Source organism: Athene noctua, chromosome 9, assembly GCF_965140245.1.
Source record: "Athene noctua chromosome 9, bAthNoc1.hap1.1, whole genome shotgun sequence".
NCBI classification, from domain to species: Eukaryota; Metazoa; Chordata; class Aves; order Strigiformes; family Strigidae; genus Athene; species Athene noctua.
Window position 1 is genome coordinate 26007708 of NC_134045.1, and position 26480 is coordinate 26034187.

The window sequence follows — 26480 nt, forward strand, 5'->3', positions numbered from 1 at the left end:
CACCCCAATCCTGGACCGTGTCCCCCCATCCTGGACCATGCACCCCAATCTTGGACCCATGCATCCCCATCATCCCAGACCGCGCACCCCAATCCCAGACTGTGTATCCATCATCCCAGGTTTATACATTTCCATCCTAGACCATGCACTCGATCGTCCCAGACAGTGCACCCCTATTCCAGACCATGCACCCCCATCCCAGACTGTGCTCCTCTATCCTGACCCATGTGTGTCCCCACCACCCCAGACTATACATCCCCATCCTGGACCATACACATCATCCTGGACCATGCACCCCAATCCCAGACCATGGCACATCATCCTGGACTGTGCACCCCCATTCTGGGCCATGCACCCCCATCCCAGACCATGCACATCATCCTGGATCATGCACCCCCATCCTGGACCGTGCACCTCCATCCCAGGCTGTTCTCCCCCATCCTGGACCATCCTCCTCCACCCTGGACCGTGCACCCCCATCCCAGTTCAAGGGATCCCCTCTTCTCCCCACCCCGTGGCACTGCCGCAGCCCCCCCAGTCCCCACGCTGGCACACGCAGACACTGCAAACTCGACGGCAGAAGGAGCAGGTCCCCAAATCCTGTGCTGCCACCAGCCCCGTCTCCCCGCCTCGGCCCCCGCCGGCCCCCACCTCGCTCGAGTCCTCCTGCTGATTGATGACGGTCAGGGCGTCCTCCGACGCCTGGCGCTTGGCCTCGGCCAGGGCCCGCTCCATCTTGGCTCGCTCGGTGGTGATCAGCTCGTGGGCTTTCCGCTCGGCGTCCGACACGGCCTTCTGCAGCTCGGACATGGCCTGACGCTTCACCTCGTTCACAGCTTCTTCTGGAAGGGAAGCGGCCGAGCGTGGCAAGGGGCTGTGGTGGCACGGCAGCCCCGGCCCTGCGCATCCCCCCCCTCTGCGAGCATCCCCCTCGCTGCGCCGCAAACCCACCCTGACCCCTCCGGCGCCGCCGGCACCCCCACACAGCGTGGGGAGGGGATGGGGCAGAGACCCCCCCAGCTCAGCACACGGACGGGCGCCGGCACCCGCCCCACACTCACCAGCCTTCCTCCAGATCTCCTCCGGCATGTACCCGGAGAGCGGCCGCGGCGCGAACTCCCGGTGAGCGTCTGCGAAGGAGGGGGGGTGACGCCGTTAGGAGATGCCGCCCCCTTCGAACGCACCCGCCGGCAGCGCCGGACCCCCGGGGGGAACAAGCACGGGCACCCCGGAGAAGGGGCGCAGCCCCCCCAAACGCACCCGGGGCTCAATACCTAACTGGGGTGCCTCGGAGGCGGAGGAGCTGTTGTGGGGGCGGGCGGAGGGGGGGCTGCCTTTCTTCATGTCCTCGGCGTCGCTGTAGCGCCGGATCCAGTGGTTGAGCTCCTCGCGGTCGGCCTCCTGGCACCGCCGCAGCACCGTCAGCGACCGCCGCGTCTTCTCCACCATGTCCATGATGCAGTTCAGCAGCTGCGGGGGGACGGGGCGGGGGGGCAATGTCAGGGAGTTGGGGGGTTGCGGGGGGGCTCTGCTGCAAAGCAGCTGGGGGGATGCAGTGCCTGGTGCTGTGGGATGGGGGGATTTGGGCCATGCCGGGGCTGGTGTGTCCGTGTGGCTGGTGGGGGGACACAGTGGGCAAAATGGGGGGGCCAAAGCACACACGCCAGCCCCGCAGTGGAAGGCGGGGGGGCACTACGTACGTTGTTGAGGTGTTTCCACTCCTCCGCCCACTCCCGGTCCGTGAGCCGGTGGTCGATCACCTCCTCCTGCCGCGTCCCGTGCACCGCTGCGAGGCAAGTGCGGGGCGGGGGTCAGCCCCCCCTCTCCTTGGAGGGGTGGGGGGCTGCTTCCCACCCCCCCTGCCTGCCCCCCTCCCACCTGGCAAATCCCCACTGCCCGGGGGATGCCAGCACTCACTGGCGGGCCGCTGGCGCTCGCGGAGCTCCCGTGGGTCGGGGTGCCGGTAAGCGTCTCGGTAATGGTGTGCCATGGCCATGTCCTCCAGGCGGTAGTGCTGGGGCAGGGGGGGCGCAGCCGGGGGGGGCCCCAGCCCGTTGGGTGGGTGGCTCAGGCCGTTGCTGGGGCTGTAGCGCTGAGCCGGGCTCATGGTGCACGGCCGCTTGCTGAGGTGCTCGGGGTGCAGAGGGTCTCGGTCCAAACCGTTCTCTTTGGTCCTGCGTGGAGAGGAGAGGTCGGTGCCATCAGGCACCAGCACCCGCTGCCCCGGCCGGGTGCGTGGCAGGGCTGTGTCCATGAAAATAACACCACCACCACCCCCTGACTCCCACCTGTCTGGCGTCCTCCTCTTGCCGCTCTCGCCCACCTCCAGGAGCAGCTCGGAGGAGTCGATGGGGGAGGCGGCGTTGGCGTCCAGCAGCAGCTGCTCGTGCTGCGCCAGGTACTGCGCCGGGCTCTGCTTGGCCATGCGGGCGCAGTGCAGCAGCTCCCGCTGCAGCAGCGGCAGGTTGGCCTGCGAGGGGGGGGACAAAGTCCAGTCCACAGCCCTGCAGACCCACCCACCGAGCCCAGCACCCACCTCAGAGCCCGGTTGCCTGAGCTCAGCACCCCCCGCCGCCCTGGTGCAGGCCCCTGCCCACCGCTTTGGGGTCCCGCTCCCCTTTCCCAGCGGGGACACCCTCAGGACCCCACTTGCTGGGTTGCTGGGGCAGTGTGGGGGACACACACACGTGGCACGTGCTGCCATGGGCACAGCTTCACCTGAGCCCCCCCTGCACCCTGGCAGGGGTTGCAGAGCAGCATCCCCCTGCCACAGCGGCCACCTCTGTCACCCTGTCCCCACCGCTGTCACCCTGGGGACCTGAGCCCCCAGCCCAGGGACCCCCCAGCAGCCCATCTGCCACCTGCAGGGCTCTGAACTCCCCATCCACCGTGTCCCCCCTCCCAGCACTGCAGCCCCTCAGAGCCCGCTGAGAAGCAAGAATGAAGCTGCAGACACCCCTTTTTGCTGGCTGCCAGCTCTGGTTTTCTCTTTAAGCAGCTGATCCGCAGCCAAACCCCCGTCTAACGCCCGAGCCGGAGATGCGCGCCGCGGCCAGCGGGGCCAGACCTTCCCCTTCCCCAGCCAGAGCGGGGGGTGGGGAACAGCCCCACAAAAACAAGCAAGCCCCTGAGTCTGGGAAGCACGCCGAGCCCGGCTGGCCGCAGTTAAAATGATGAAAAACATCTGGAGCCGGCGGTGGGAACAGCTGGGAGCGGGGTGCCAGGGCGGCCGGCCCTGCGTTTGGCACTGGGACAGCGGGGATGGCTCCCAGCTCGCCTCAAGCCACAGGGCCACCAGCACCCACCGGGACCCCCGGGCTGTCCCTCTGCTCCCACAGACCCCGCGCTCCCCCGCAAACAAGAGCAGGAGGTGAGGGGGTTCTGCCACCCCCCTCAGCCCCGGCTCAGCCCGGCCGCGGTTCAGTTCTGCCTTCCCCTGCCAGGAGCAAACGGCTCCGGCAGCTTCGCAGGCAGATTCCTGCGGTGAGCACAGACCTCCTCGCCGGGGGGCTGGGGATGTAGAGGTGGAAAAGGGGCTTTTTTTGCACTTTTTCATTATTCCTTTGCTAACGAGGGACAGGCAATGCCAGGCTTGAACATCTGCTGGCAGCGCCGGTGCTGCCAGGCATGCCAGCAGTTGGCAAATCCCTCCGGAGCAGGGTGACAGTGCAGAGTCAGCACGAAATTAAAAGGCAAATAAAATAAAAAAAAAGGGGGGGGGGAATTTTAATGAATTGCAAATGGTTACCAGCTGGGCTGAACCCCTCGCTTTATTGCAAACAGCCCTGGCCTCGTGTGACTCCACACGTGCAAGGAGCTGGGTGTGCAGGGAGGGGACACACACACGTGCCCTGGGGGGACACGGGCAGCCCCACGGGCAGCTGCCAGCCCCAACCCCAAAGCCACCCCCCGAATCCCCGTTTGCCAGCGCTGCCACCGCTCACCCCGACGTCCCTGCGGCGCCCGGGCTGGGGCACCCACCTTGAGGAAGGGGATGACGAAGGGTCGCAGCGGGAAGTTGGTGGCCTCTTGGAGCTTGGCGTGAAACTCCTCGATGGTGAGTGTGGAGTTCTGTGGGGACAGCCCGGGCTCAGCACCACTGGGCACAGCCCCCCGACTGCCCTGCACACCCCCCCGGGGGATGCTTTGCTATTTCTCCCCCATTTCTTGGGGGGAAAAAGCCATGCTCAAGGCTTTGCTGGCCATGCCAGCAGCCAGGACCCAACCCTGCTCCGCGCCGTGCAGATCCTAGATGCCAAAAAGCCAGCCCCTATTTTTCCAGGATTTAGGTCGATCAGACTAACAGAACCCTCTTTTTTTCCCCATTTCGCAGCTCCTCCATCCCAAAAGAACACAGGCTGCCCAGACACAGCATCACCCCTCCAGCCCCCCGTGCCCGGCAGACGTACCACGAGCCCCAGGACGAGGGTGCGCACCCGCTCCCCGATCTCGGGGGAGATGTCGTTGCCGAACTGCTGCAGCGTGGTGAGGAAACGCTTGAGCTTGGAGAGCTGGCGGGCGCCGCAGGCCGGAGGGAGCTGGTGGGTGGAGAGGGAGGCGGTGGAGGAGGTGGCCGGCCCGTTGCTGAACCCGTTGGGGGTGGATGGGGCCCCATTGATGGCAGTTGGCGAGTGGCTGCTCCCGTTCATCACTGGAGATGGGGAGAGAGGGGACAGGAGGTCAGAGCGAGCGACCGTGCCCTGGCACCGTGGGGGCAGGGACGGGGTGGGGGACCGGAGCATCCTGCCGGGTACCGCGGGGCCGGCAACCCCTGGGAGGCTTCAGGATGCTGCTGCATCCCTGGGGCCGCATCCTGGACCAGTCCCCGGTGCTGGGGGGGGCTGTAGGGAGGGATGGGCTGTGGCGCACAGCCCAGCGCGGTGAGGGCCTGATCCTGCTCCCCAACGTTCAAGGCAGCCAAGAGAAGGAGGCTCCATCCTGCCCCTCTGGGAGCTGCTCAGCACCCCCCAGGGAGAAGCCACGAGCCACTTCCCCCAGCCCGGCCTGCAGCACGCCAGCACCTCTGGCCCCGCTGCCCAGGCAGAGAAAACAGGAGCTTCCCAGAGAACCCCAGGACCGGGGGGACATGTTGGGGTGCCAGCCTGCAGCACAGCGGGCCCCTTGCTCCCGTGCCAGCTCTCTGCCAGCACGGGTGACAGCACGCATCACCCCATGTCCCAACCGCGCGTGGCTCCGCGCACCCGGGCATGCACCACACCCGTCCCCGCGCGGCGCGCCGGGCACCCGGCCCCTGGGTTCGCACTAACCTTGCGGTGCCGGTGCCGCCCTGCCTGCCCTGCCTGCTTTGGCGGGCTCCCGCTCGCTCTACGGCCGGGCGGTATCCGCCGCCCGCTAAAGAGGTGCCGAAAATAACCCGGTGGCCACAACTGCTTTTATTCCCGCGACAGGTGCGTTACTAAGTTAGACGCCGCACATGTCCCTCGCCTGGGACGGGGCCGGGGTTCGCATCCCCGTGACCCAGCCGGGGCCGGGCAAGGGGCTGGTGCGGGGGAGCACACCCTGCCCAAGCCCCCCGCGGCGTCACCGTGCTCCCCCACGGGACCCTGCGCCTGCCGGGGGGGCTGCGGCTGCGGCTCAGGTCTCTCATGAGAGCGGATGTTTCATTTTACTTACAAAGACAGACCATCGACCATTTCAAGCAACCATGAAAACGGCCGCGAGGCAGAAACGTCGGAGGGCCAGCGTCTCGATCTGCAAGCAAAATAAAACACGCTATGATGAGAGAGCAGAGGGGGCAGCTCTCGGCCAGGGATCCCTGCGGGCAACGCTCCTCGACGGTGGGCACGGGTGCTGAGGGTGAAGCCACCCAGACCCAGGCACGCCGGGGATGGAGCCAGGTCCCTGCATCCCACCGCAGCAGAGGGAGGGTTCAAGGGATGCTCGGCTGCCTACCGTGGTCCCTGCATTTCAGGACCACCCCTGCGCAGCCCCCACGCCGGGGAGGGGTGGTTTACAACATTTCCCTGAGACCGAGAACAACCAAAACAGCATCGCGCTCCGGGCCGAGCCACGGCGGAGGGGCTGCCCCCGCGTCCCACGCTGAGCCGAGGCCAGGGCTCACATTAAAAATCAAACCCCCTCAGAGCGCAGCCAAGCACAAGCCGATTTCTAATTAGCGAGAGGAGGGCGGCAGGGCCACGGCAGCGAGCAGTGGCTGCCGGGGGGCTGCGGTTCAAGGGAGTGCTCTGGGGGTGTTTCCTCCCCACTGGCATTTCTAAATGAGAAGCAGCTATGAGCAGCCCCCGTGTGCATGTGTGCCTCGATCCATCTCAGCTGGAACAACCGCTTGGCTCCAGCCGGGGGGAACGGCTGTGGCCCCTTCCTGCCCGGATCCTGCCCAGCGTGTGCCTCATCCAGGGCGGTGACACCAGCACGGGGACCGATCCCCTCGTGCCACGGGCCCTTGTGCCACCAGCGTGTTGGGGCTCCCCCGGTTCAAAGATGCTCCAGAGACCAAGGACTCGGACCTCGAGTCCCCGCTGAGTCCCCTGATGCCACCACACTGTGGCCTGGGCAGGGAAAGGAGATCCCTGCCACCGCGGCTGGCCGTGACACCACCCTGCCACCGCTGGGTGCCACACGTGGATGTGCAGGTATGTCCCCACATGCCTGGGACCGACGATGGGACCCGCCCAGCACGCAGCATCCTCCAGCCAGCTCCCGGCAGGAGGGAGCACCCGGGCCCATGTGCTGCTCTGTGCCACCGTTTGGTGACCATGTGGCAGGAGACTGGGACGTCCCCGTCCCCCAGCACCTTGCAGGGCACTGCTAGTGATGGGCAGTGCCAGGGCTTGGGGTGCACAGCCCAAAGGCCTTCGCCGGTGCCAGGACGGGTAATACCACCCCAGAGCACGGCCAGCACCGCGCAGGGATCTGAGGACGGTGCCGGTCCCGGGTGCAACGTGTGACCCAGAGGCCAAGGGAGCCAAGCAGCCTCCCTGCCTGGCATCCCATCCCCACCGGCAGCCCGGTACTCACTGGTGTTCGGCGTGAAGGAGGGGTGGCGCGTGGCTCCCTGCGTGACGGCTGGTGGCGGCGGAGGCATGCTGGGCGGCGTGGACCTGGACTGCGTCTTCACGTCGGCTGGCGAGTCGGGCATGGTGGCGGCCCGCGTCTCCGCGTTATCTGCGGGGAGAGGGCACGGGGCGGTGAGTGGGGTGTGCCAGGCAGCACCGCGCCCTCCCTGCAAGCTGGGGTTGGGTCGGGGGCAGAGGGGACCCTTGGGGACCTCGGGTTGGCTTGGGCATCTCCGCTGGCAGCAGCCCTGGGCAGAGCTCGGGAGGTGCGGACGGTGCCCGTGTGCCTGCAGGACGGAGGGGGCAGTGACCGACCCCCCCGGCATCCACACATCGGTGGGGACGGTGCCCTGTGCCCGGCACAGGGTGGTGGGGACAGGGCAGGGCACCGCTGTGCCCCGACAGCACCAGCTCGGCCTCACAGCCTGGCCCAAGTCCCTGCAAAGCCACTGTGTCCCTGCAAAGCCATCGCTGTCACACCCTGGCACCCTCCTGCCAGCGGTTACCTGCCTGCATCTGGGGGAGTCCCCAGCTAACCCCTCGCCGTCCCCGGCAGCCACACACAGCGCTGCTGTAGGCACAGGCAGGGATTACGCACAGGCAGCAGATCATGGGTTTGTTACAGCCGGTGCCCGGTGGCAGCAGTGACGCCAGGTCCCCATGGCCACCGGTGGCTGTCCTCCCGTGGCCCCACAGGGCCCTGTGAGGTGCCAGATCCTGCAAACCGGGGAGCGGGGGGCTCCCCACCGTCACCGCACTAGGGTCCCCCCAGGCATCGCCGCCTCCCTCCCACCACCCTGCGCTTACAACCCCGAATCACACCCGGTGGCGGCAGCATCCCCGGGGGAAGCGTGCCAGCACTGAGCCCTCGGGATGCCGGCGGTGGCAGCGGGGCAGGATTTTGGCCCCGCGGCTGCTGCGGCGGGCGGTGACGGGTGGCCGCAAGTGCGGGCAGCTGCGGCGATCTGTCAGTGTGCCCGAGCCCGCGCCGCCACCGGCTCCGGCCAAAGAAGGAGCGGCCACCGCGGCCACCCCCCGGCCCCGCGCCCGGCCGGGGTCCCCGCTGCGCCCCGGCACGCTCCCCGCCAGGCAAGGCTGATAAACACTAATCTAATATGCATGCTTAATCCGCCGCAACTGTTGTGAGATTAATTGAACCCTGCAAGAGCACATTGTCCGGGCTAAATAAAACCAGGGCCTCATCCTGAGCAAGATGCTATCGGGGCTCGTGCTGCAGCCGACGCCGCGCGCGGAGGACCAGGCGATGGGAGAGCCCGTGGCAAGGGCTAAAATCTCGGGCGGTCACCGTCGTGGTTCCACAGCATCCTCACAGGCAGCTCTGGGAACATCTCTCCCCGCCCACAGCACACCAGAATCCCCCAGAACGCTCCAGTTTCCTTTTCCTTGCTGCCTTCTCCCACTCCAGCCCCAGGAGAAACCCCAAGCCCAAGCAGCATCCCTCCCTGTAAAACAGGAGTTTGTTTACAGGGCCTGCCAAGATAGGAAAAACCACCTTTTCTTTTCTTTTTCGTGGACGTGCCCATCTCCGGGCAAGGCTCCTCCAGCCTTCCAGGGTTCCCCCGCTAACGAGCAGAGCAGGATCCAGCCCCGACGTCAGAGAAGAGGTGGAGCATGCCCCGAGCGTGACCCAGACGGGGCGCGGGGGCTGCATCTGTGCAGCCGCAGCACCTCGACCCGCCGGGTGCCCACACGATCCCTCCCGGGCTCAGCATCCCCGGGGGCATCACCCGCTGCCCAGCTGGGCAAAGCACGACCCGCATGGCCGCTGCCTGCCGGCTCCTGCCCACAGCAGGCAGGGCCAGCCCCTCGCCGTGACGCAGGGCTCTGCGTGGGCACCGCTGCCATCCCCCTCGCCCTTCTCACCCGCAGCCACACACGTGCTCGGCCCGAGGCCTCCGCGCGACAGCCGCGGGCTGGGGGACACGCTGCAGCGGCTTGGGGACGGCGTGGCAGCGTGTCCTGCCCAGGTGGGTGCCCCCGTCCCAGCTGCCTGCGTGGCAGGTTGGGCTCTGCCGCTGCTGGCAGGCAGGGAGGAGGCTGCAGCCTGCGAGATGTTGGACCCAGCCTGCGCTGCCACCCCGGCCTGCATCCCTGTTCCTGCCCGCATCCCCAGCACGGTCCCTGCCTGCATCCCTGGCACCATTCCTGCCTGCATCCCCAATATGGTCCCTGCCTGTATTCCCATCCCTGCCTGCATCCCCAGCAATGTCCCTTCCTGTATCCCCCAGCGCAATCCCTGCCTGCATCCACACCCCTGCCTGCATCCCTGGCACCATCTGCATGCCTGGCACCATCCTCACCTGCAGCCCCGATCCTGCCTGGATCCCTGCCTGCATCCCCATCCTCATCCTCTCGCCATCCTGACTCCGTGCGCCTGCCCACGCTGAGGGAAAAACACGGACACACTCATTCTGGCACCGACACGGCTTTTCCACAGCTTCCCATCATGAGGAAAGTTTCCACGAAGCTGAGCAAGCACCCAGGGAAATGGGGCCTGGCTGGGGTTTTTCTTGTCTTTTCCTTTTTTATCTGCAAGTCATAAATTTTCCCTGAGGTGTTTCCAGCCCAAACACTGCTGTCCGGACATGGGGACGAGGGATGGCCCCAATCCCGATGGGATTTCTCAGTGCCTGAGCCCAGAAATGCCCAAAACAAACAGAGTCTGGGATGCCCGCGGGGTCCGGCCACAGCTGTGGCACCAACCCAGGTCCTCTGCAGGGTGGGATGAGCTCTGTAGCGGGAAAAGGGGATTTTGGGGGGCAGCACGCAGCCTCCCACCATCACCTCCAAACCATAATTCCCCAACTCAAACTCTGCTGGAATTTTTTTTTTTTTTCTTTCTTTCTTTGGGGTAATTTGTCCCAGCCGCTCGGGGCTGTGTCTGTTTTCCTCCATCTGGTTTCCATTAGGCCTGTGCAGCCCAGATGAATAAGTAATAATATAAAAATAAAAGGATTAGTATTTTCTCCTTGGCCAGCAGGAGCGGGAGTCCCCCACCCTGCCTCCTGGGGCCAGCGGATGCCGGACCCCACACACCCCCACATGACCCCGAGCCCCCCATTTGTCACACTGGGGGGTTTAACCCCGGGCACGGTTCCCGCAGCGTGGCTGCTACCAGCTGATAAAGCCCAGCTTGGCTCCGGCTTGCCCGTGGCAGCCAGCCCTGCACTGGCCTGGCAGCACCCCAGGGGCGGGGGTTTGTGACCCCCCTCTGGGTGCTGGCAACCCCCAAATCACCCCAAGCATGCCAGCGAGCACCCATGTATGGCACCCCCCAGGCTGCTGCCCAGGGGATGGGGCCAGTAGCTGGTCCAGCGGGGTGTCAGCTCTTGCCCACAGCCCTGGGGGGGGGCCTGTCCCCCTGCTTCAGGCTGTACCCCAGCCTGGGCTACCCCGTCCTCCCCAGGCAGCGAGTGGCTCCTGCCCCCCGCAGCCTTGGGCAGGGTCAGGGAGCTGCTGGGGACGGGGATGTGCCAGCCCTGGGGTGAGCCCGATGATTGTGGGGCGCTCAGGGTGGCCTCTCTCCACCCAGCCGGGGATGGGGATGGAGAGGGCAGGGAGCTCCCGCTCCCAGGCAAAGTTTCCTGGGCGAGGAAGGGGTTAAAAAGGAATTAAAAGACCAGCATCCTTCATGCTCTCCAAATGGCCACAAATGAAATCCAGATGCTGGAGGCGACTCTCCCCGAAGCCAGGCTGCCTCCGAAACAAAGGCAAGGCAAGAATTCCTGCTCCTCAGCTGCCGCTGCCACGGGGGCCAAGAGCAACTCCCCGATAAGATGGCGAGGGACCGAGCCGTCCCAGCTGGAGCCCGGGCGGGAAGCGGGGAGCGCCGGCGGCCAGGCAGCAGCCTCGGCCACATGCACCAGCCCGGTGGGAGCTGCAGGGCAGCAGCATCTCCCTGTTCCCCGGCACCCACCTCCGTGGGGACGCGGTGACAACGGGGGTCGGTGACAACAGGGCAGCTGGGAGGTGGCTCATCCCCAGTCGCCCCCACGGGATGCTGCCGCCCCCCAGCGCCAGGGCGTCCCCTCCGCACATTTTGGGGAGCCAAAAGGCTAACAGGGAGCGATGCGAACCCCAGCGCTCGTCAGCACAGACGAAGCCTTTTTAAAAGGAAACCCAATTAATTAAACCCTCTGCACGAGATGTAAATGAACCCGGCTCCAGGCCCGGGGAAGGTACTCGCAGGCGCCGGGAGCTCTCGCCGCAGGTAACGCGACGGGACGCAGATGTGCCCGGCGGTGCCGGGGGAGCGCTGGCAGCGGGGCCCAGCCCTGCCAGACACCCGGGCCCTGCCTGCACTCCTGCCTGCAGGCAGGGATCCGCACAAGGATGCTCGTGCCCCGAGCGGCACACATCCTGCTCTGCCGTGCTCCTCCAGCTGAGGGGCTGGCAGCAGCCCGGCCCAGCACGGCTGATCAGGCTTTGGACACCGTCCCCGCGGTTTGGGAGCTGCCATCCCTGCCCGGCCATGGCGGGCAAGCCAGCCTTCATCCCTGCCATCCTCACCTCGCCCACGGCGTCCTGGGATGGAGCCCCGGCCGCCGGCCTGCGGTTGGGCTGCTCCCCGCTCCCCACACACCCAACACCGGGGGTAAAGTGGGTTTTCCCACTCTCGGACACATCCCGCTTCGCTTTGCTCACCCCCCCAGCCCCATCGTGTGAGCCCCCCCTGCACCAGCACCCCGGGGACATCCGGCACTGGCCACGGGCCACGGGCAACGCTCCTCGCTCGGCTCCAGCCCGAGTCCCCTTCCACCTCCCGCAGGCGGTGCTGGCGCGGCTCCGCAGGGGGACACCAGCACCCAGGGCCACGCTCACCCCGGGCACCCCCAGCCCAGCATTTCTCAAGCCACAACCCAAAGGCGCTGCCTCGGCTCCTCGGTGCCAGCTGGCTCCTGCTCGCCCCGTGGCCAGGCAGGAGGGAGATGGGTTTGATTTTCCTCAAAACAACAACAAAAAAAAGCCGCGTGTCCCCCTCCCCTCCTAAAAGCACCCTCTCTGTTTTACAAGCCTTCATTTGCTATTGTTTATGTAAACAGGTAAATTGTTTCGTATCTCAATTAAAAACATCTGCCACATAAATGAATACCAATTAACTCATCCTGTTTTTAATTACTCTGTTAATTACACACAGGCAGCAAAAAGGATGGCAGGGGAATAGGGAAAGCATGCTTACAACCCCCCCTTCCCACCTTGCTCTTGGCAAGGATCCGAAATGTGCCCAGATAATGATGGATTAAGGTGGCTGGTGAAAACCGTGGCTCGTGGCCAGCTCCGGCGCGGCGGCTCCCTCCCGGCCCGGCCAGGTGCTGTCGGGGCACCTCGCAGGGGTATTTCCCAGCACCCTCCCAAGAGGCACCGCACCACCCCATTTCGGAAACCCCGAGCCCCACGGGACACGCCAACGCTGCCTGCGTCACCGGCGGCCGCGGCCGGGCCCGGTTGGCTTTCCCGGTGCCAGCCCCCATGTTTGCTCTCAAAATGTGTCCCGGGGGAGAAAAACCTTGGGACCGCCAAACATATGGGGAGGGCAGGAGGATGGAGGAGGCTCCACGCGGGCATCCTCATGGACCAAGAGCATCCTGGAGGCCGCCCCCAGGAGCCCTCCCGCCCCCAAGGGCATCACCTCCGCGGCGGCACCGCGGCACGGGGCAGATGCCATCCTCGAGCCGGGCCAGCGGCGATCGCCAAGGGACGCCGGGTGCCGTCAGCCCCTCGCCCCCCCTCGGCTGTGGGAAGCTTTCCAAGCGAGCAGATGGGGCAGGGGAGCGGCGGCAGCGAGGAGGAGAGCAGAAAAGGCTATTTTCTCACGCTACATATTTTACAAGTCGAACATTTTGTGCATTTCAGCCTTGTCTGTAAAAGCATCTCGGGCTCAGCCCCGGGACTCGACGTCGGAGCCTGTGAGTCAACAGCGGCGACATGGCCAGCCAGTGTGGGGAGGGTATGGGAAGAGGGGATCCCCCCCCCTGCGGAGGGTCCAGCTGGGGGTTCCCCCTGACCCACTGGTGCTGGGGGAGCAGCAGGACAGCCACCGACCCCGCCAAGCCCTGACCCCGGTGCCACGGCCTGAGCCATCCCTGCGGTGGCGGGGGGATGTGGGCACGCACACCCCCACCCGCTCCCCAGCTGTCTTATGTTCCTGGAAATTAAATAGAGTGGCTAAACACCGCAAGTAAACAGAGTGCTGTGGCCAGCCCGGCACACCTGGAGGCATGTGGGCACCTGCAGAGCTGGCCGGAGCTGCCCCCCACCCAGAAAACACCCACATCTGGGCCACAAACCACCTCCCCGGTACAAGGGCAGCAGGTGCATCACCCCGCTGGAAAGGCAACTGATCCGCCAAGGCCTCGCCGCAGGGGCACCCCAAAACCAGCCCCACGCCCCCGCTGCAGAGCCGGGTGCTCTTCGAGGGCAGGGAGAGGTTTAAGCTAAAATCTGCCGGTTTTGCAGCCGCCCGGCAAGGGACGCTTGTGCCCAAAGGTGGCCTTGAGAGCGGGAGCGGGGGGACAAGTGGCACCAGCAGCCAGGGGCCTCGGGGCATTCTGGAGGTGGAGAGAGGCTGGGGAAGGGAAAATATCCCCCCCCCTCGCTCCACACCAGCAGCGGCGGGGAGCTCCCTGCGAGGTCCCTGCAGCGTGGGAACACCGAGGCACCGCTGGCTCCCCAGGGACCCCCGGGCCGGATCCTGCCCCGCAGACGCCAGGATGGTCACAGCTCCGAGGGGTGCTGAACCCGGCCATGCCCCCCCCCCCTGACCCCCCCCCCAGCCTCGGCACTGCTGCGTTACTGACTCTTTGTCTGTTTTTTAACCACGGGCTCCATTTCAAGGCGATTTTGCCCATGTGTGATTCAATCAAACAACGCAGGAAAAAATATTAATGGGAATTTTTGCAAAATAAACAGGAAATCCCTCGGATGTTTTCGGGAAACGTTGGTCAGCATCTTCCAAAGGAAAGCTGCAGGCTTGTCAAGGTGGGGTTGCCCCTGGGGAGCCTGAGCACGCTGGGAAGGACGGCAGAAAACAAGCTTCAGGAAATCTAAAAATAATCCCCGAAGCGGGCAATGCCACTAATGCCAGCGGTGCCTGGCCGGGGCTTCTCCTCCCTGCCACCAGCCTGGTCTCGCCCCGCACCGGCCACCACGAAACTCACAAGGACTGGCCCCAGCTTGGGGACCCCCCCCATCCCCAGCCTGGGGGGGCAACTTAATCCAGCTCCCACCCGTGGTCCAGCTAGGAAAGCACAAGCCAGGGCTGCAGCATCCCGCCCGCATCCCCTCGAGCCCAGCAGCAGCTTTTAAGCCTGGCTTTGCACTGAGCTCAGCACTCACTGAGCCCCCGCTCCCTCCCAGGCCTCAGGCAGCCCCGTTCGCAGGATCAGGCCCCGATCTGCCCCCAGACCTTGCGCTGTGCTGGTCTGGTCGGGGCAGGTGGTGGGGGCTGGCGTGTCCCCCCCGGGGGGGGCTCAGGTCCCGGCCCTGCTGCCAGCGCAGCCCCGTGCTCCCCGGCCAGCTCACCAGTGATCAACCGGCCCCCGTTAAGAGACGTAATAACAGACACGTACAGGGTGCCTCTCCTTGCTGGGGGTCCCGCAGCACCCCGCAGCACCCTGTCCCAAGGTGGCTGCGGGCAGAGAGCTGAACTGTCTCTCGATCGTGTCAGGGATTTAATCCAGCTGCCGGCTCCAGCAGAGCTGAGACCCCACTTCCACGGTAAAGCCGGACGCAGCCCGGGTCCTGCCCGGGGTTTTCCACGCGCGCAATCGACTGCGGCTCAGAAGCAGAAATCCGGGGAAGGGACGCGGGGGGATGTCGGCAGAGACCCGCCAGCCCCCTGCCTCAGGTCCCCCCACCCCGGCTGTGCCCACGGGGCTGCCCCTGAGCCCCGCGGGGCTGGGCAGGGCCTGGGGGGCTGCTCGACCCTCCCAACGCAAAGCAGGGCCGAGCCCCAGAGTGTTTTTCCATCCTGGAAGCTCCGGATGGAAGAGGTAAATCCTGCACTCACACGAGGCCTCGCTGTTACCCTGCCCAAACCCAGCACCCAGCAAACAGCCTCTCCCCCCCAGCCACACATGTTGGCTTTTCCTCCCTACGAGCCAACATCTGCAGTCACATGTTTTTCAAACAAAACACACCCGACATCTGGCCGTCCCCGGGTAGAACCTTACCTGCCAGCACAGACACCGGCCGGGCCTGCCGGGAGGCAGCAGGCGGGGAAAAACCCCTTGGCAAGGCCAAGTTCATCTTCACTCGCCTCCCCAGCCGCAGCAAAAACAACGCTCAGAACTTCTCCCTGCGTGGAAACGCGCCGCGGGGGACCTGCTTTATCCACCTCCAGAGATCCGAGCGCCCGCCCTGGGCAGCAGCTCGGCCCCACGGGGCTCCTCACCCCCGCGCCGTGGGTACGGGGGCTGTCAGCGGCCTCCCCGGCTCCCGCTCCGTGTTCTCTGTGGGGTCTGGGGAGGGTTCCCCCATATCTCCGTGCCCCGCACCATCGCAGAGCTCACCCGAGCAGACGGGTGTTTGCAGAGCGTCTTCAAGTCGCTCGACAAAAGGAGCGGAGAATTAATATTCCTTTTAATTAAAGGCAGAAAAATCTCTTTGTTCCTGAACAGAGAGAAAACAACAGAGGGAAGAGCTCAAAAGCTCTTTCCAAGCTAAAGACGGGACCATCGCTTGGATTCAAAGACACTGTCAACGCGCACGTGACCTCAAATTAAAAAAACAAAATGAAACCCAGCAACGGCAGCAGCTCCTCTCCGAAAGCGAAGGAAAGTTGCAAAGTTTTTCTTGGCTAACAGGGGAAACAAAAAAAAACAAAAAAAAAAAAAAAAGAGAGACACACACACACACAAAAAAATCCAACAAAAGGTGCGTTTAACCAGAGAAACGCTCTGCGGGATCTGAAGGCACCGTCCAGCGGCGAGGGTGCGCGGGGGAGCGGCGGGGAGAGCCGGCTGTGTCCGAAACCGAGCCCGGAGCCACGGAGGAGCCACGGAGGAGCCACGGAGGAGCCACGGAGGAGCCACGGAGGAGCCACGGGGCCAGCCCTGCTCCATCGCTACGCCGACAGCATCCCCTTAGCAAGCCCAGGCCGGCGGTGCGTGGCTGCGAGGATGAGGAGGGCAGCGCCGAGGCAGCGGGCCGGAGGCTCCGCGGGCCAGCCCAGCCATCGTCCCCAAACCCGCAGCCACCAACCGCGGCCCCTGGCCCACGCGGGGACACGGTGCGTGTCCCCTCCACGGCCCCGCGTCCTGGTGTGGGAGCGCAGAATGATGCTGCTGCCGCCGTAACTCCCCAAAGCAGCCCCGTGGGCTTCCTCCCACGGGCAATCCCGCGTGGATCGGCTCCTCCTCGCCACCAGACGCGGCTCCATCCCTCAGTCCGGAGCGGGCTGCGGGGCCGGCGCGTTGGCGCTCCCGGGAGGAGGGATGCGGGGATGGAAACGGCTTCTCCCACCGGGGAGGCTTTGCTGCGGGAATCGAGGACGGGGAGGAGGCGGGGGGGGGCGGGCGGGGGGAGGCCACAAACTCGCGTGGGTTCCCGGGGATGCGGGGTCACCCCACGCCAGCCCGGCTCTCGGAAAGTGGGGTCGCGGGAGGAGCCGCTCCGAGCGCTGCCCGCCCGCCGGCTCCGCTGTCCCCGGCTCGCCCCGGTTGTGCCCCCGCGGCGTGTCCCGGGGGCGGCCGGGCACGGAGCCGGAGAGACGGTGGCGGCTGCGGGAAACGCGCTGGCTCCGGCACCGGCAGCTTCCCCGACACCGGGAACATCCCCCGGGCACCGGGAGCCTCCGACTCCCCTGAGCACCGGGAGCATCCTCCAGGCACCGGGAGCATCCTCCGAGCACCGGGAGCATCCCCCCGGGCACCGGGAGCTTCCGATTCCCCTGCGCACCCGGAGCATTCTCCGGACACCGGGAGCCTCCCCCGGGCACCGGGAGTATCCCCTGCGCACCGGGAGCATCCTTCGGGCACCGGGAGCAGACCCCGAGCACCGGGAGCTTCCGAAACCTCTACGCACCGGCGCATCCCCCGGGTACCGGGAGCATCCTTCGGGCACCGGGCGCATCCCCCGGGCACCGGGAGCATCCCCAGCCCCTCTTCCCCGGATCGTCCCCGGGAGCCCCCCGGTCCCCGTTGGCGGCGGCGGCCGGTACTTACCGTCCTGAGGTGCGGCGGGAGCGTGAGGTAAGTCCCAAGGCAGGGGCCGGCCGGAGCGGGCAGAACCGGCAGCGGCCCCCGGCGGCGGCGGCCCCGGCCCCGTTAAGGCCGGCGCGGGTGGAGCGCGGCCCCGCGGCGGCGGTCGCCCCCGGCACCTGCCCGCCGCCGCTCGCCGCGCCCGGGGCCACCGGGGGCCGCCAGCCCGGGGGTCGGGGCGCTTCCCCCCCCCCCGGAGGGGGGGCAGCGGAGAAGCGGAGGAAAAGCGGGGGGCGAAAGAAGCCGGTAAATCCGCGGGGCCGGTTCAGCCCCTCCGCTCTGCCCGGCGGCGCATCCTCCGGCGCCGCGTCGCGGCCATGGGGCACCGGCGGCCGCGCTCCGTGCCGGGCCGAGCCGTGCCGGGCCGAGCCGTGCCGGGCCGCCCGCCGCTGCCGCCCGCCCGCCCCGGAGTGAGTGAGCGCCGCCCGCCCGCGCCGCTGCCTTAGACGGCGGCTGCACCGGGCCCGGCAGGGGGCGCCCCGCCGCCGCCGCCGCCACCGGAGCGGGGCCCCCCGGGGTGGGCGGCCGGGGGAGGGGGAGAGGGGTGCAGGGGATGACACGGGGCTGCGCGGCCCCGGGGGGCTCCATGGCACCGGGGGGGGCACGGAGGCACGGGGCTGCGCGGCACTAAGCGGGGTGCATGGCACCGGGGGGGCTGCACGGCACCGGGGGGGGCACGGGATGACGCGGGACTGCAGGGCACAGGGGGGGCGATGGGACCTGGGGGCTGCACGGTACGGGGGGGGGGGGGCTGCATGAGGCTTCGGGGCATGCCCGGGGGTTTGGGGGGTGCAGGGGGTTGGGTTTTGCAAAAGGTTTGGGGTTTGCGAGGGATCGGGGATGCTGGAGAGCGGGGGTTGCAAAGCTGGGGGGGGCTGCATGGGTGGGGGCATATGTTGGGGGGGCTGCAAGGGGATGGGGCCGTGGGAACAGCCAAGGGGCTTGCAAGGGCTGGAGCGGGGGGGGGGGGGGTTTGCAAGGGGCTGGGGGGGGGGAGGGGGTGGCCACCAGCCACGAGCCTCATGGGCAACAGCCATCAACAGTCCACATGCCAGCCTGGCCTGGCCTTGGGGTGCCCCCCCGCCCCGCTTGGCCTCGGCGGGGCTCCCAGGGGACGGGGGCACAGGGAATCGCGTGTCCTCCCCGCGCACCCCGGGCCAGCACGGAGGGGGGAGCATTAAAAATTTCCCTCCGCCCCCCCCTCCCCAAGTCCTACTACGATGTTTTTTCTCCCGGTAATTTCCCTGCGAGGCCCGGCCCTGCCTCTCTGCGTAATTACTCTGCCTGGCAGCTGCCTCCCCTCCCCGCGGTGCTGCGCGGAGCCTTCGCCACCCGTAGGGTTGTTGTAGTTACTCATCCTCGGCGCAACCGCGGCGCAACCGCTGCCGGGGCGGTGGGTGGCATCGCCGCTGCGGAGCCGCGCCTGCACGGCGGTGCTACGGCCGCTACACAACGGCTGCGTGGCCACTGCGTGACTATGGCACGGCCAGTAAATGACCATCGCGTGGCCACTGCATGCTCACTGCCTGGCCAGTAAGTGGCCATCGCATGGCTGCTGCGTGACCATCACACAGCCAGTGAACGACCAGTGCGTGGCCACTAAATTACCAGTGCATGCCGCTGCGTGATCATTGCATGGCCAGTAAGTGGTCATCGCGTGGCCACTGTGTGACTATTACATGGCCAGTAAACGGCCATCGCATGGCTGCTGGATGACCACTGCATGGCCAGTAAGTGACATCTCATAGCCGCTGTGTGACCATCACGTGGCCAGTAGATGGCCAGTGCGTGGCCAGTAAATTACCAGGGCATGGTTGCTGTGTGACCGTTGCATGGCCAGTAACTGGCCATCACATGGCCATTGTGTGACCATTGCTTGGCCAGTAAATGACCATCTCATGGCTGCTGCATGTCCATAGTGTGGCCACTCAATGGCCAGTGCATGGCCACTGCATGACCATCTCATGGCTAGTAAATGACCATCTCATGGCCACTGTCTGACCATTGCATGGCCAGTAAATGACCATCACATGGCCACAGTGTGACCATCACACAGCCAGTAAATGAGCATCTCATGGCCGCTGTGTGACCACCACATGGCCACTAAATGCCCCTTTCATGGCCACTGCACCACCAACATCCTCCCACATCGGCCCACCGCCGGGCTCGCAGCTGCAGCGCCCCGACCCAGCCCCCTGCACCCCAGTCTTGGCCACCCCAACCTCCAGCTCCGGCTTTGTCCCCGCAGGCGCTGATGTGACCTCACGGTGGCCCAGCATGATGCCGGGGCGGGGGGGGGGACCCCAAGCCTTTCCCTGCTTCGGTGGGACACGCAGCTCTGTGCTCCCCCCAGAACATTTTGTACCTCAGTAGCATCACCCCCCCCTCCACATTACACCCTGCCTGCGCTGCCCTCGCTCCCCGTGGGACCTTTCTCGAGGAGCTTCTCCTGGGTGGGGGTCACGGCCCCGTGAGCAGGGGAGGAAAATCCACCCGTCCGGGCAGCTGCATGTGCACCCCCTCACCCCCCCTCCCCGTTTTTGTGAGCTGCAAAAATGTGACCGTCACCGAGGCAGCCCCAAAACAGAGCCCCCAGGTTTTCTGGGGGGCCTGCACGAGGCTCTGGCTGCTCACCGGGGAGACTGGGGGTGGCTGGCCCCCACCCCGATGTGGCACAAGCCATCGGATACATCGCAGAACCTGCGCTGGGGCTGTGCCACGAGCCCAACCGGACCCCAGCGGTGACCGACCCCGTCCCCCCCTCTCCCCAACCCGGGGACACCCCACCCATGGGCACCCCGCGGGGACCCGTTGGGAAAAGCTGTGCCCCCCCCTGCTCACTCCTGGTTAATTTGGGGTGTAAATGAAGGATGCTGTCAAACACCTGGCACCCAAGGTGGTCGAGCTGTGGCCGAAACGGGCAACCACGAGCCCACAGCACGCGTGGGGCAGGGGGGAGCCACGCCGCGTCCCCCCCGGGCGGCGTTTGGGTGGCGGGGTCTGCTTCGTTTCTATTCCGCGCGCGCAGCCTGTAATTTTGGTCTATTCAAGCCATAATTCACTACTGTGAAAATAAACATTTGTGTTAGCTCGCTTTATTCGGCGGGCCTCCGCTGAATGTTAATAATTCCCGCCGGCGTGTTTGCGCGTGGCCTTGGCCACTGGGGCACAGCCCGGGCAACCGTGGCCGTGGCCGTGGCCACCTCCTTGCACGCCTTGGGTAGGATCTCGCCATCCTTCAGACGCCGTCCCCGGGGATAAGGAGGAGCCGGCTGCTGCCACATAAAGGAAATATAAAAGTGATATTTTGGGTAAAGCCGCTCCAGCCCAGCACCTGCTCTGGCCCCTTCCCTTGCCGGTGCCTGTCGCTGGTTTTGTGCTTGTGTCGTTTTGGGGGTGCAGCGGGGATGCCCCAGCACCCACGCTGTGCCCCAGCCCAGCCGGGGCCACCCTCGGCTGTCCCCGTGTCTGTCCCCATCAGCTGGCCCCGGGGCTCCCCGGGTTTCTCCCTGCTGGGTGAGGGGGGGCTGGTGCTTCCCCTCCCCATTTGCATCTTCCCAGCCTTTATCTTTCTCCCAGTCTCTGTATTGCTGCAATTACAGACACTTTAAAACACAATGATCTGGCTGTTAGCGTGATGGATGACAGAACCTTTCTGTCTGGTTTAAATCACTGCCGAGAGTGAGCAAACTCCCCCGGGTTAACCCCTTCATGCCCCCCCGCAGCCTGCTCACTGCCCAGCCAGGGCTGGGGGCTGCTGGCCCTGCCATGTGCCCCATGGCCACGCATCTGCCACACGCGTGGGTCCCACGGGTGAGGATGGAGAGGGGGGTCTGGCATCCCTGGGCTCACGCTTGGGGTCCCTCAGCTCCTTGGGGACGCGGGGCGGACGCGGCGGCGCAGTGGGGCAGAGGATGGGACCAGCCCCACATCGGCAGGGCCGGCAGCCCCGCTCGGCTGTGGCGGGAGATAAAACTCCTGCCAGGGCCCGATAGCCCGCCTGGATCTGTCCTAGCCCCGCGCCTGGCAATCCGTCCCCTGGCAAATCTGGAACGGGCGCAGGATTGGGCCCCGCTGGCCTCCACCCAGCAGAGAGGGTGGAAACTCCTGCCAGGGCTCGGGGCTGGTCACGCCGGTGCGTGATTGATGGCGCAGCACGCATCACGATGGCGCGGGGATTAACTGCACGTGTTGTGGCAAATCCCGCTCCCTTTGTTTTGAGGAGCCGGCGTCTCTCCTGCCACCGCCTGCCCTCCCTGCTCCCGCCGGTGCCACCCCCACGGGTGCCCCGGTCCCACGGGAGGGTGGTGGTCCCGTCACCCCTCATTCCAGCTCACGGGGACCCTTGGAGGAGGAGGAGGGTGTGTGCTGTGAGAGGCTGCAGTGGGGCGGCTTGAGGAGCTGCTGAGGATCTGGCAAAGGGGGTCCCTGAGACAAGGGGGGGCCGCCGGGGGCTGGCACGGAGTGTGGCAGCAGATAAGGTGCTCACCGAGGGCAGATGAGGGCAACCGACACCAACCCTCGGAGGAAACGGTCACCACCACGCGCCATCCGGCCCCGTATCTGCCTGTGCACATGATCCCCCCCGCCCCGTTATCGGGGCTGGGGGCAGCGCAGGGGGTGCCGCCAGCTCACGGTGCCCCCGGGGCAGCCCCAGCCCCGTGCCCTGCTTGTGCCTTTGCATCCACCACGGTGCTGGGTCCCTTTTCACACCTCCTGGGTGCCCAAGTGTCAGTGCTGACCCACCACCTCGCTCCTGTCGCTCTGGCTCAGCCCCTCACCCTGCCTCCCACCAGCACTGCGTTGTCCCCTCGTCCCCGGCTCTGCCCGTGCTCCTCCAGCCCGGGCTGTGGCTCAGCCCTGTCGCTTCCCAGCGTGCCTGTAAGAGCTGATTGCTATTCAGGCTGCGTCCCCTCTTCGCAAGCCTCAGGCTTTTTAAAAAAGCCCACGGTGTTGGTTTATCACACCTTCCCCCTCGCCACACGGGTGACTCATCCCCTTGCCGGCAGGCTGGGAGCCACGCAGACCTGCCCCATGGTGGGCAGCACCCATGGGTGCCCGTAGCCCACCCACCACGCCGGGCTGGGGGTCCTGCTGCAACCTGGCTCTCGCAGGAGGCTTGTCTGGAGGTGAAAGCACCGAGCCGTGGCGGTGCTCGGTCCCTGGCGTGCTACAGGTTTCCTGTGTCACCCCCAGCGGGTCTGTCTGTCCGTCTGGGTTTCACAATGTCTATCCGCTCCCGTTTGGGGAGCAGAGCATCCCCGCTGGCCTCTCCGTGGCCTGCACTGGCCGTGCCAGTGGTGCCTGCGCGGCTCAGCGCCAAGCAGAGCGTGGGGACAGAGCGAGGCAGCGAAGCAAAACCCACCGCAGGTGCCGGGGTCCCCATTTTCCATGGGGACCCCTTTGCCCGGAGAATCCCTACGGGGACACTGTGCTCGGGGTGAGGAGCTGCTGGGCTGGGAGGTTCAGTGTGACCCCGGGTGGGCCCATTGCCCTGTTTTTGTGTACGGCCGTGGGAGCCTGAATCTCAGCTCCTAAATCCAGGCCTGAGTGAGCGCTGGGAGCCAGGCTGGACCCCTCCAGCCTTCTTCCCTTGGCATTTTGCTTGGAGCAGGGGCCCGGGCTGGCGCTGACTTTCCCTGTGCATTAATTCATCAGGGAATGCGCGGGGGAGATAAGGGGCTGGTGGGGAGCCAGCGGCCAGGGAAGACGGCTCGCCCGCTCGCCGGCTATCGCCCGCCGCAGCTGCATCCGCCGCAGTGACATCTGCTCAGCAGGAAGTATCTCTCACCAGCCTTTCCGAAGAAAGGGGGTTCGTTTGTGCCTGGCTTCCCTCTTGGGGGGTCCCCGGACTCGGGGTCACCCACCCCACAGCCACCCCAGCCCCTCGCTTCCTTGGCCAAGGGTGGGAAGGAGCAGCCCCTCCAGCCATCGCTGCAGGGAAGCAGATGCAGAGGCTTTGTGGCTTTCCCACAACTTCCATAAAGAAAAGAAAAAAAAAAAAGTGCATCTTCCATTAAAAGAAAAAAAAAAAAATCCTGTTTTCCTGGCTGACAGATTCGTTCCTGCGTCGTGGCATTCTAAGGGAAACCGGCCCCTGCTGCTTATCATCCCCGCTCGCCCTGCGCCCTCGGCTCAGAAAAATCACCGGCTTGGCTTAAACACCGGGAGACTTGGGGATGTGGCACCGTTCCTCTGGGTGCTTTAAGGTTTGAGGGCTCCTGGGGGCCACGTTTCCAGCTTTTCTTTGCCACCAAGACTCTGGGAAGCGTTTTAATTGCAGAGCAGAAACGGCCACGTGCTGCCCTGCCTCTGGTGATTTGGGGTGCACGGAGACGCTGGCAGCACCCCCCATGGGCAGCACCGGTGGGGTTAGCAGTGGGTTCACACTCCCCTTCTCCCCCCCAAACTGAGGGCACCCAGCTGCTTGCCAGCCCTCCCCATCCCACAGGCTGCAAGTGCCTGAGCAGGGCTCTTTAATGATGGGAATTTAATTAGCTCGCATTGCACTTCCAACATCTCACATCCCTGCAAAAATCAATCGGGGCTAGCGGGAGGCGATGCAGCGCAGCCAGCCTTCGCTCCGGCACATGGCTCAGCCCTGGAGCTGATTTCAGCTGATTTCAGAAACTCCCCGGGATCAAAATGCCCCGGCACCGGGCTCTGGCAGCGTGGAGGTCGGTGCCGGTTCGTGCCGTGCCGGGGGCACGCGCAGCCTGGCGGCGGGGAGCTCTGGGATTCGTTACAAGGTCCAGATGCGCCGTGGCAGCGGGGGACGTTGTGGCTGTCTCTGGCCACCTGCATCGTTTCCAAGTTCCCAGGCTAAAAGCGGGGCTTGTTATCAAGAGCAAAAAATGTGCCACCTCTGTTGTATTTCATTTCCCTTTCTCCACCTCTTCCCTGCCCGCTGCGCATCGGAGATAACAGCTCTCCGCGCCGAAGCCAGAGCGTGGGGCAGGCAACGGCCTCGCCAGCCCTATCGCTGCCTCACCGGCCACAAGGAAATCAGGAAGTTTGCAGAGATATTCGACCAACAAAATAAACATTTCTCGTGCCAAGCTCCTAACCGGCAGCTCGGTGAGCCCGCAGCAATCTCGCTGCAGCCTTCCGGTCAGCGGCGCCCGCCGAGCCGCTGCGGCAACGCCGCAGCCACCTGGTCCCTGGCACCTTATTGCTGGGTGCCCCTCGCCCAGGATGCACCCACCGACCGTTGCGGGTGACAGGTCTGGGGACAGGGACCTCGGTGCATGTCCCAGCCACAGCCAACCGGCATGGCACGAGGGGTGCAGCACCCAGGGTGCACCCAAACCCTGTCCTCGAGCCCATCGGCGCCACATCCCCAAGCTGCGGGTGGGTGCCAGGACCAGGCAGGGGGGCAGGGGGCTGTGGGTGCCAGCGAGCACAGGGGGGTGCGAGGGGAAGCAAGGCAGAGGGCCAGTATTGTTCACTCCGGGCAAACAAATGCCGGTGACTCAGCCGGCAGCCGCTTTCCTGCCCGCGCCAGGCACGGGCCCAGCAGGAACCCCCTGAGCCCCCCCAGAGCTGCCGCAGCCCCAAGGCCAGGCTGAGGGGTGCCCCTCGCCCGGTGCCCGTGTCGGGGGGATGCTCTGGCCCCGTGGAGCCTTGATGCTGCAAATAAAACACAGCACCTGGAGCGCCAGATCCTGACCCTAGTGGCACAAACCGGCGGCACGCAGGAGCTGGCCACGGCTGGGGAGCGAGCACGTGAGCTGCTGACCCAGGAATGAACAAAACCACCCAGTAAACAGAGGATTGAAACCTTGTAAATAAAAGATAATCGTGGCTGATTACTCATTATGGAAAGGTTGATTGCTGAGCAAGGCTCCGAATGGGTCCCTGCGGTGGTGCCCCGGGCTGGGCCGTGCCCTGGCTCCTCGCTCCCGCTGGCGGGTCCCCATGGGGATGTGCCGATGGCTGCGTGTCACCCTCGGGGAGCACCTGGCCGCCCAAGGCTGCGCTTGACATTGGGGCGAGTCACCTGCGCCGCGGCACGGCCCACGGCACGGCCACGGCCACCCACCGCCTTCCTCCCGCCACTGCCTCGGCCTTACCTTCGCCCGTCCTGCCCGTTGCCCTGGCCCAGGAGGGGTGGCCGTCCAGTTTGGGGGGTCCCCCAGGCATCCCGGGAAGGGGGTGTCAGCACCCCGGTGCCGCGAGCCTTGCAGGGACCGGCACCGCCGGCCCGCTCCCGCGTGTCGGTGCAGGAGCCGCGCCGGGGAGGGAGATGCTGAGCACCGGCGGGTGTCCTGCCCTGCCGCGGGGGCCGCTCATGTGGCGGCTGGGGCCGAGGTGGCAGCGGGGCCGTGTCCCATGGCGAGGGGGACAGCGAGCAGCTGCCGGGCAGTGATAATGCGGCGGGTGGGGGGAGGCCGGGCAGCTGCACCCGTGTCCTTCCCCAACAGGAACCATCTGCGACCAAGCCCAGCTCTGCCTTCCCTATCAGCCATTCCGGTCTGACTTTCCAACAACTTCCCCTTCGCGCTGGCTTCACTTCCTCACGGCGAGGGGCCGGCGCGGTGCCCCCGGCCCCATGCAGCGTGGCACGGCGAGCTGTAACCTTGCAGCCAGGCAGCCGCAGGCTGGCGGCGCAGGCAGCGTGCTGCAGCCCGGCGTGGCGCGGCCGGGCACGGCTGGGCAGGATGCACGGGAGGCTCCGTGCGGCCCGGCACAGCCAGCACGCTGCCACGCCGAGGGTTTTCTCCCGCTCGCTGCAGCCCTGCAACCTGCTGGCCCCATGGCCGCGGGGACGGGGGTGTCCCCTGGCTCCTGCTGCCCTCCCGAAGTGCAGCTGCAACGCCAGCGCCGTACATGAGCCGGACACGCTCCCTGCATCAGCCCGGCTGCGGGTATCGCCCCGCTCAGCGCTTGGGATAACCCCCCCGAGCATACAACCCCCCCCTTTGCAGTCCATCCCTGCACCCCCAGACCAGCCCCTGCTCCACGCCGGAGCCTGGGCTCCCCGACAGCCGCCAGCGAGAGAAACAACTTGTTAGAAAACCGAAAGGCGGCTCCGGGCTGCAGGTGGGAGGGAGGAAACGTGTCCTAAAAATACAGCAGCGCCTGCACGGTCCCCGAAGGTGGCTGAGCAGATGGTGTGTCTCGGCGGCCACCTGGGCTCCCGCAGATGGTACCCGGGGCTCCCTGCTTTGTGCCCCTAGCCCGAAGCTCCCGGGACTGAGGGGACGGCAAAGGGATGGTGGGG

At 66.1% G+C, this 26480-nt stretch overlaps 1 protein-coding gene across 5 annotated transcripts in view; it reads right to left on the reverse strand.

The window, feature by feature from the left end:
* The window catches only part of CBFA2T3 (CBFA2/RUNX1 partner transcriptional co-repressor 3), a 29958-nt gene extending 4330 nt beyond the window's left edge, over positions 1 to 25628 (reverse strand). Inside the window, exons 1-11 of one of the 5 annotated variants that reach the window (XM_074912865.1) lie at positions 25330 to 25628; positions 7000 to 7146; positions 5635 to 5712; positions 4410 to 4651; positions 3982 to 4071; positions 2289 to 2470; positions 1918 to 2174; positions 1701 to 1786; positions 1275 to 1470; positions 1062 to 1130; positions 652 to 842 (exon numbers count right to left, since the gene is read on the reverse strand). In XM_074912865.1, coding sequence (XP_074768966.1) covers positions 652 to 842; positions 1062 to 1130; positions 1275 to 1470; positions 1701 to 1786; positions 1918 to 2174; positions 2289 to 2470; positions 3982 to 4071; positions 4410 to 4651; positions 5635 to 5712; positions 7000 to 7146; positions 25330 to 25399 — 1608 coding nt within the window. In that variant the 5' untranslated portion in view covers positions 25400 to 25628. Of the gene's footprint in view, positions 1 to 651; positions 843 to 1061; positions 1131 to 1274; positions 1471 to 1700; positions 1787 to 1917; positions 2175 to 2288; positions 2471 to 3981; positions 4072 to 4409; positions 4652 to 5634; positions 5713 to 6999; positions 7147 to 15229; positions 16515 to 17221; positions 17519 to 25329 lie in introns of those variants that run through there. The other 4 variants (XM_074912867.1, XM_074912864.1, XM_074912863.1 and 1 more) reach the window with 4 other exon arrangements.
* Between the last annotated feature and the right edge of the window lie 852 nt (positions 25629 to 26480).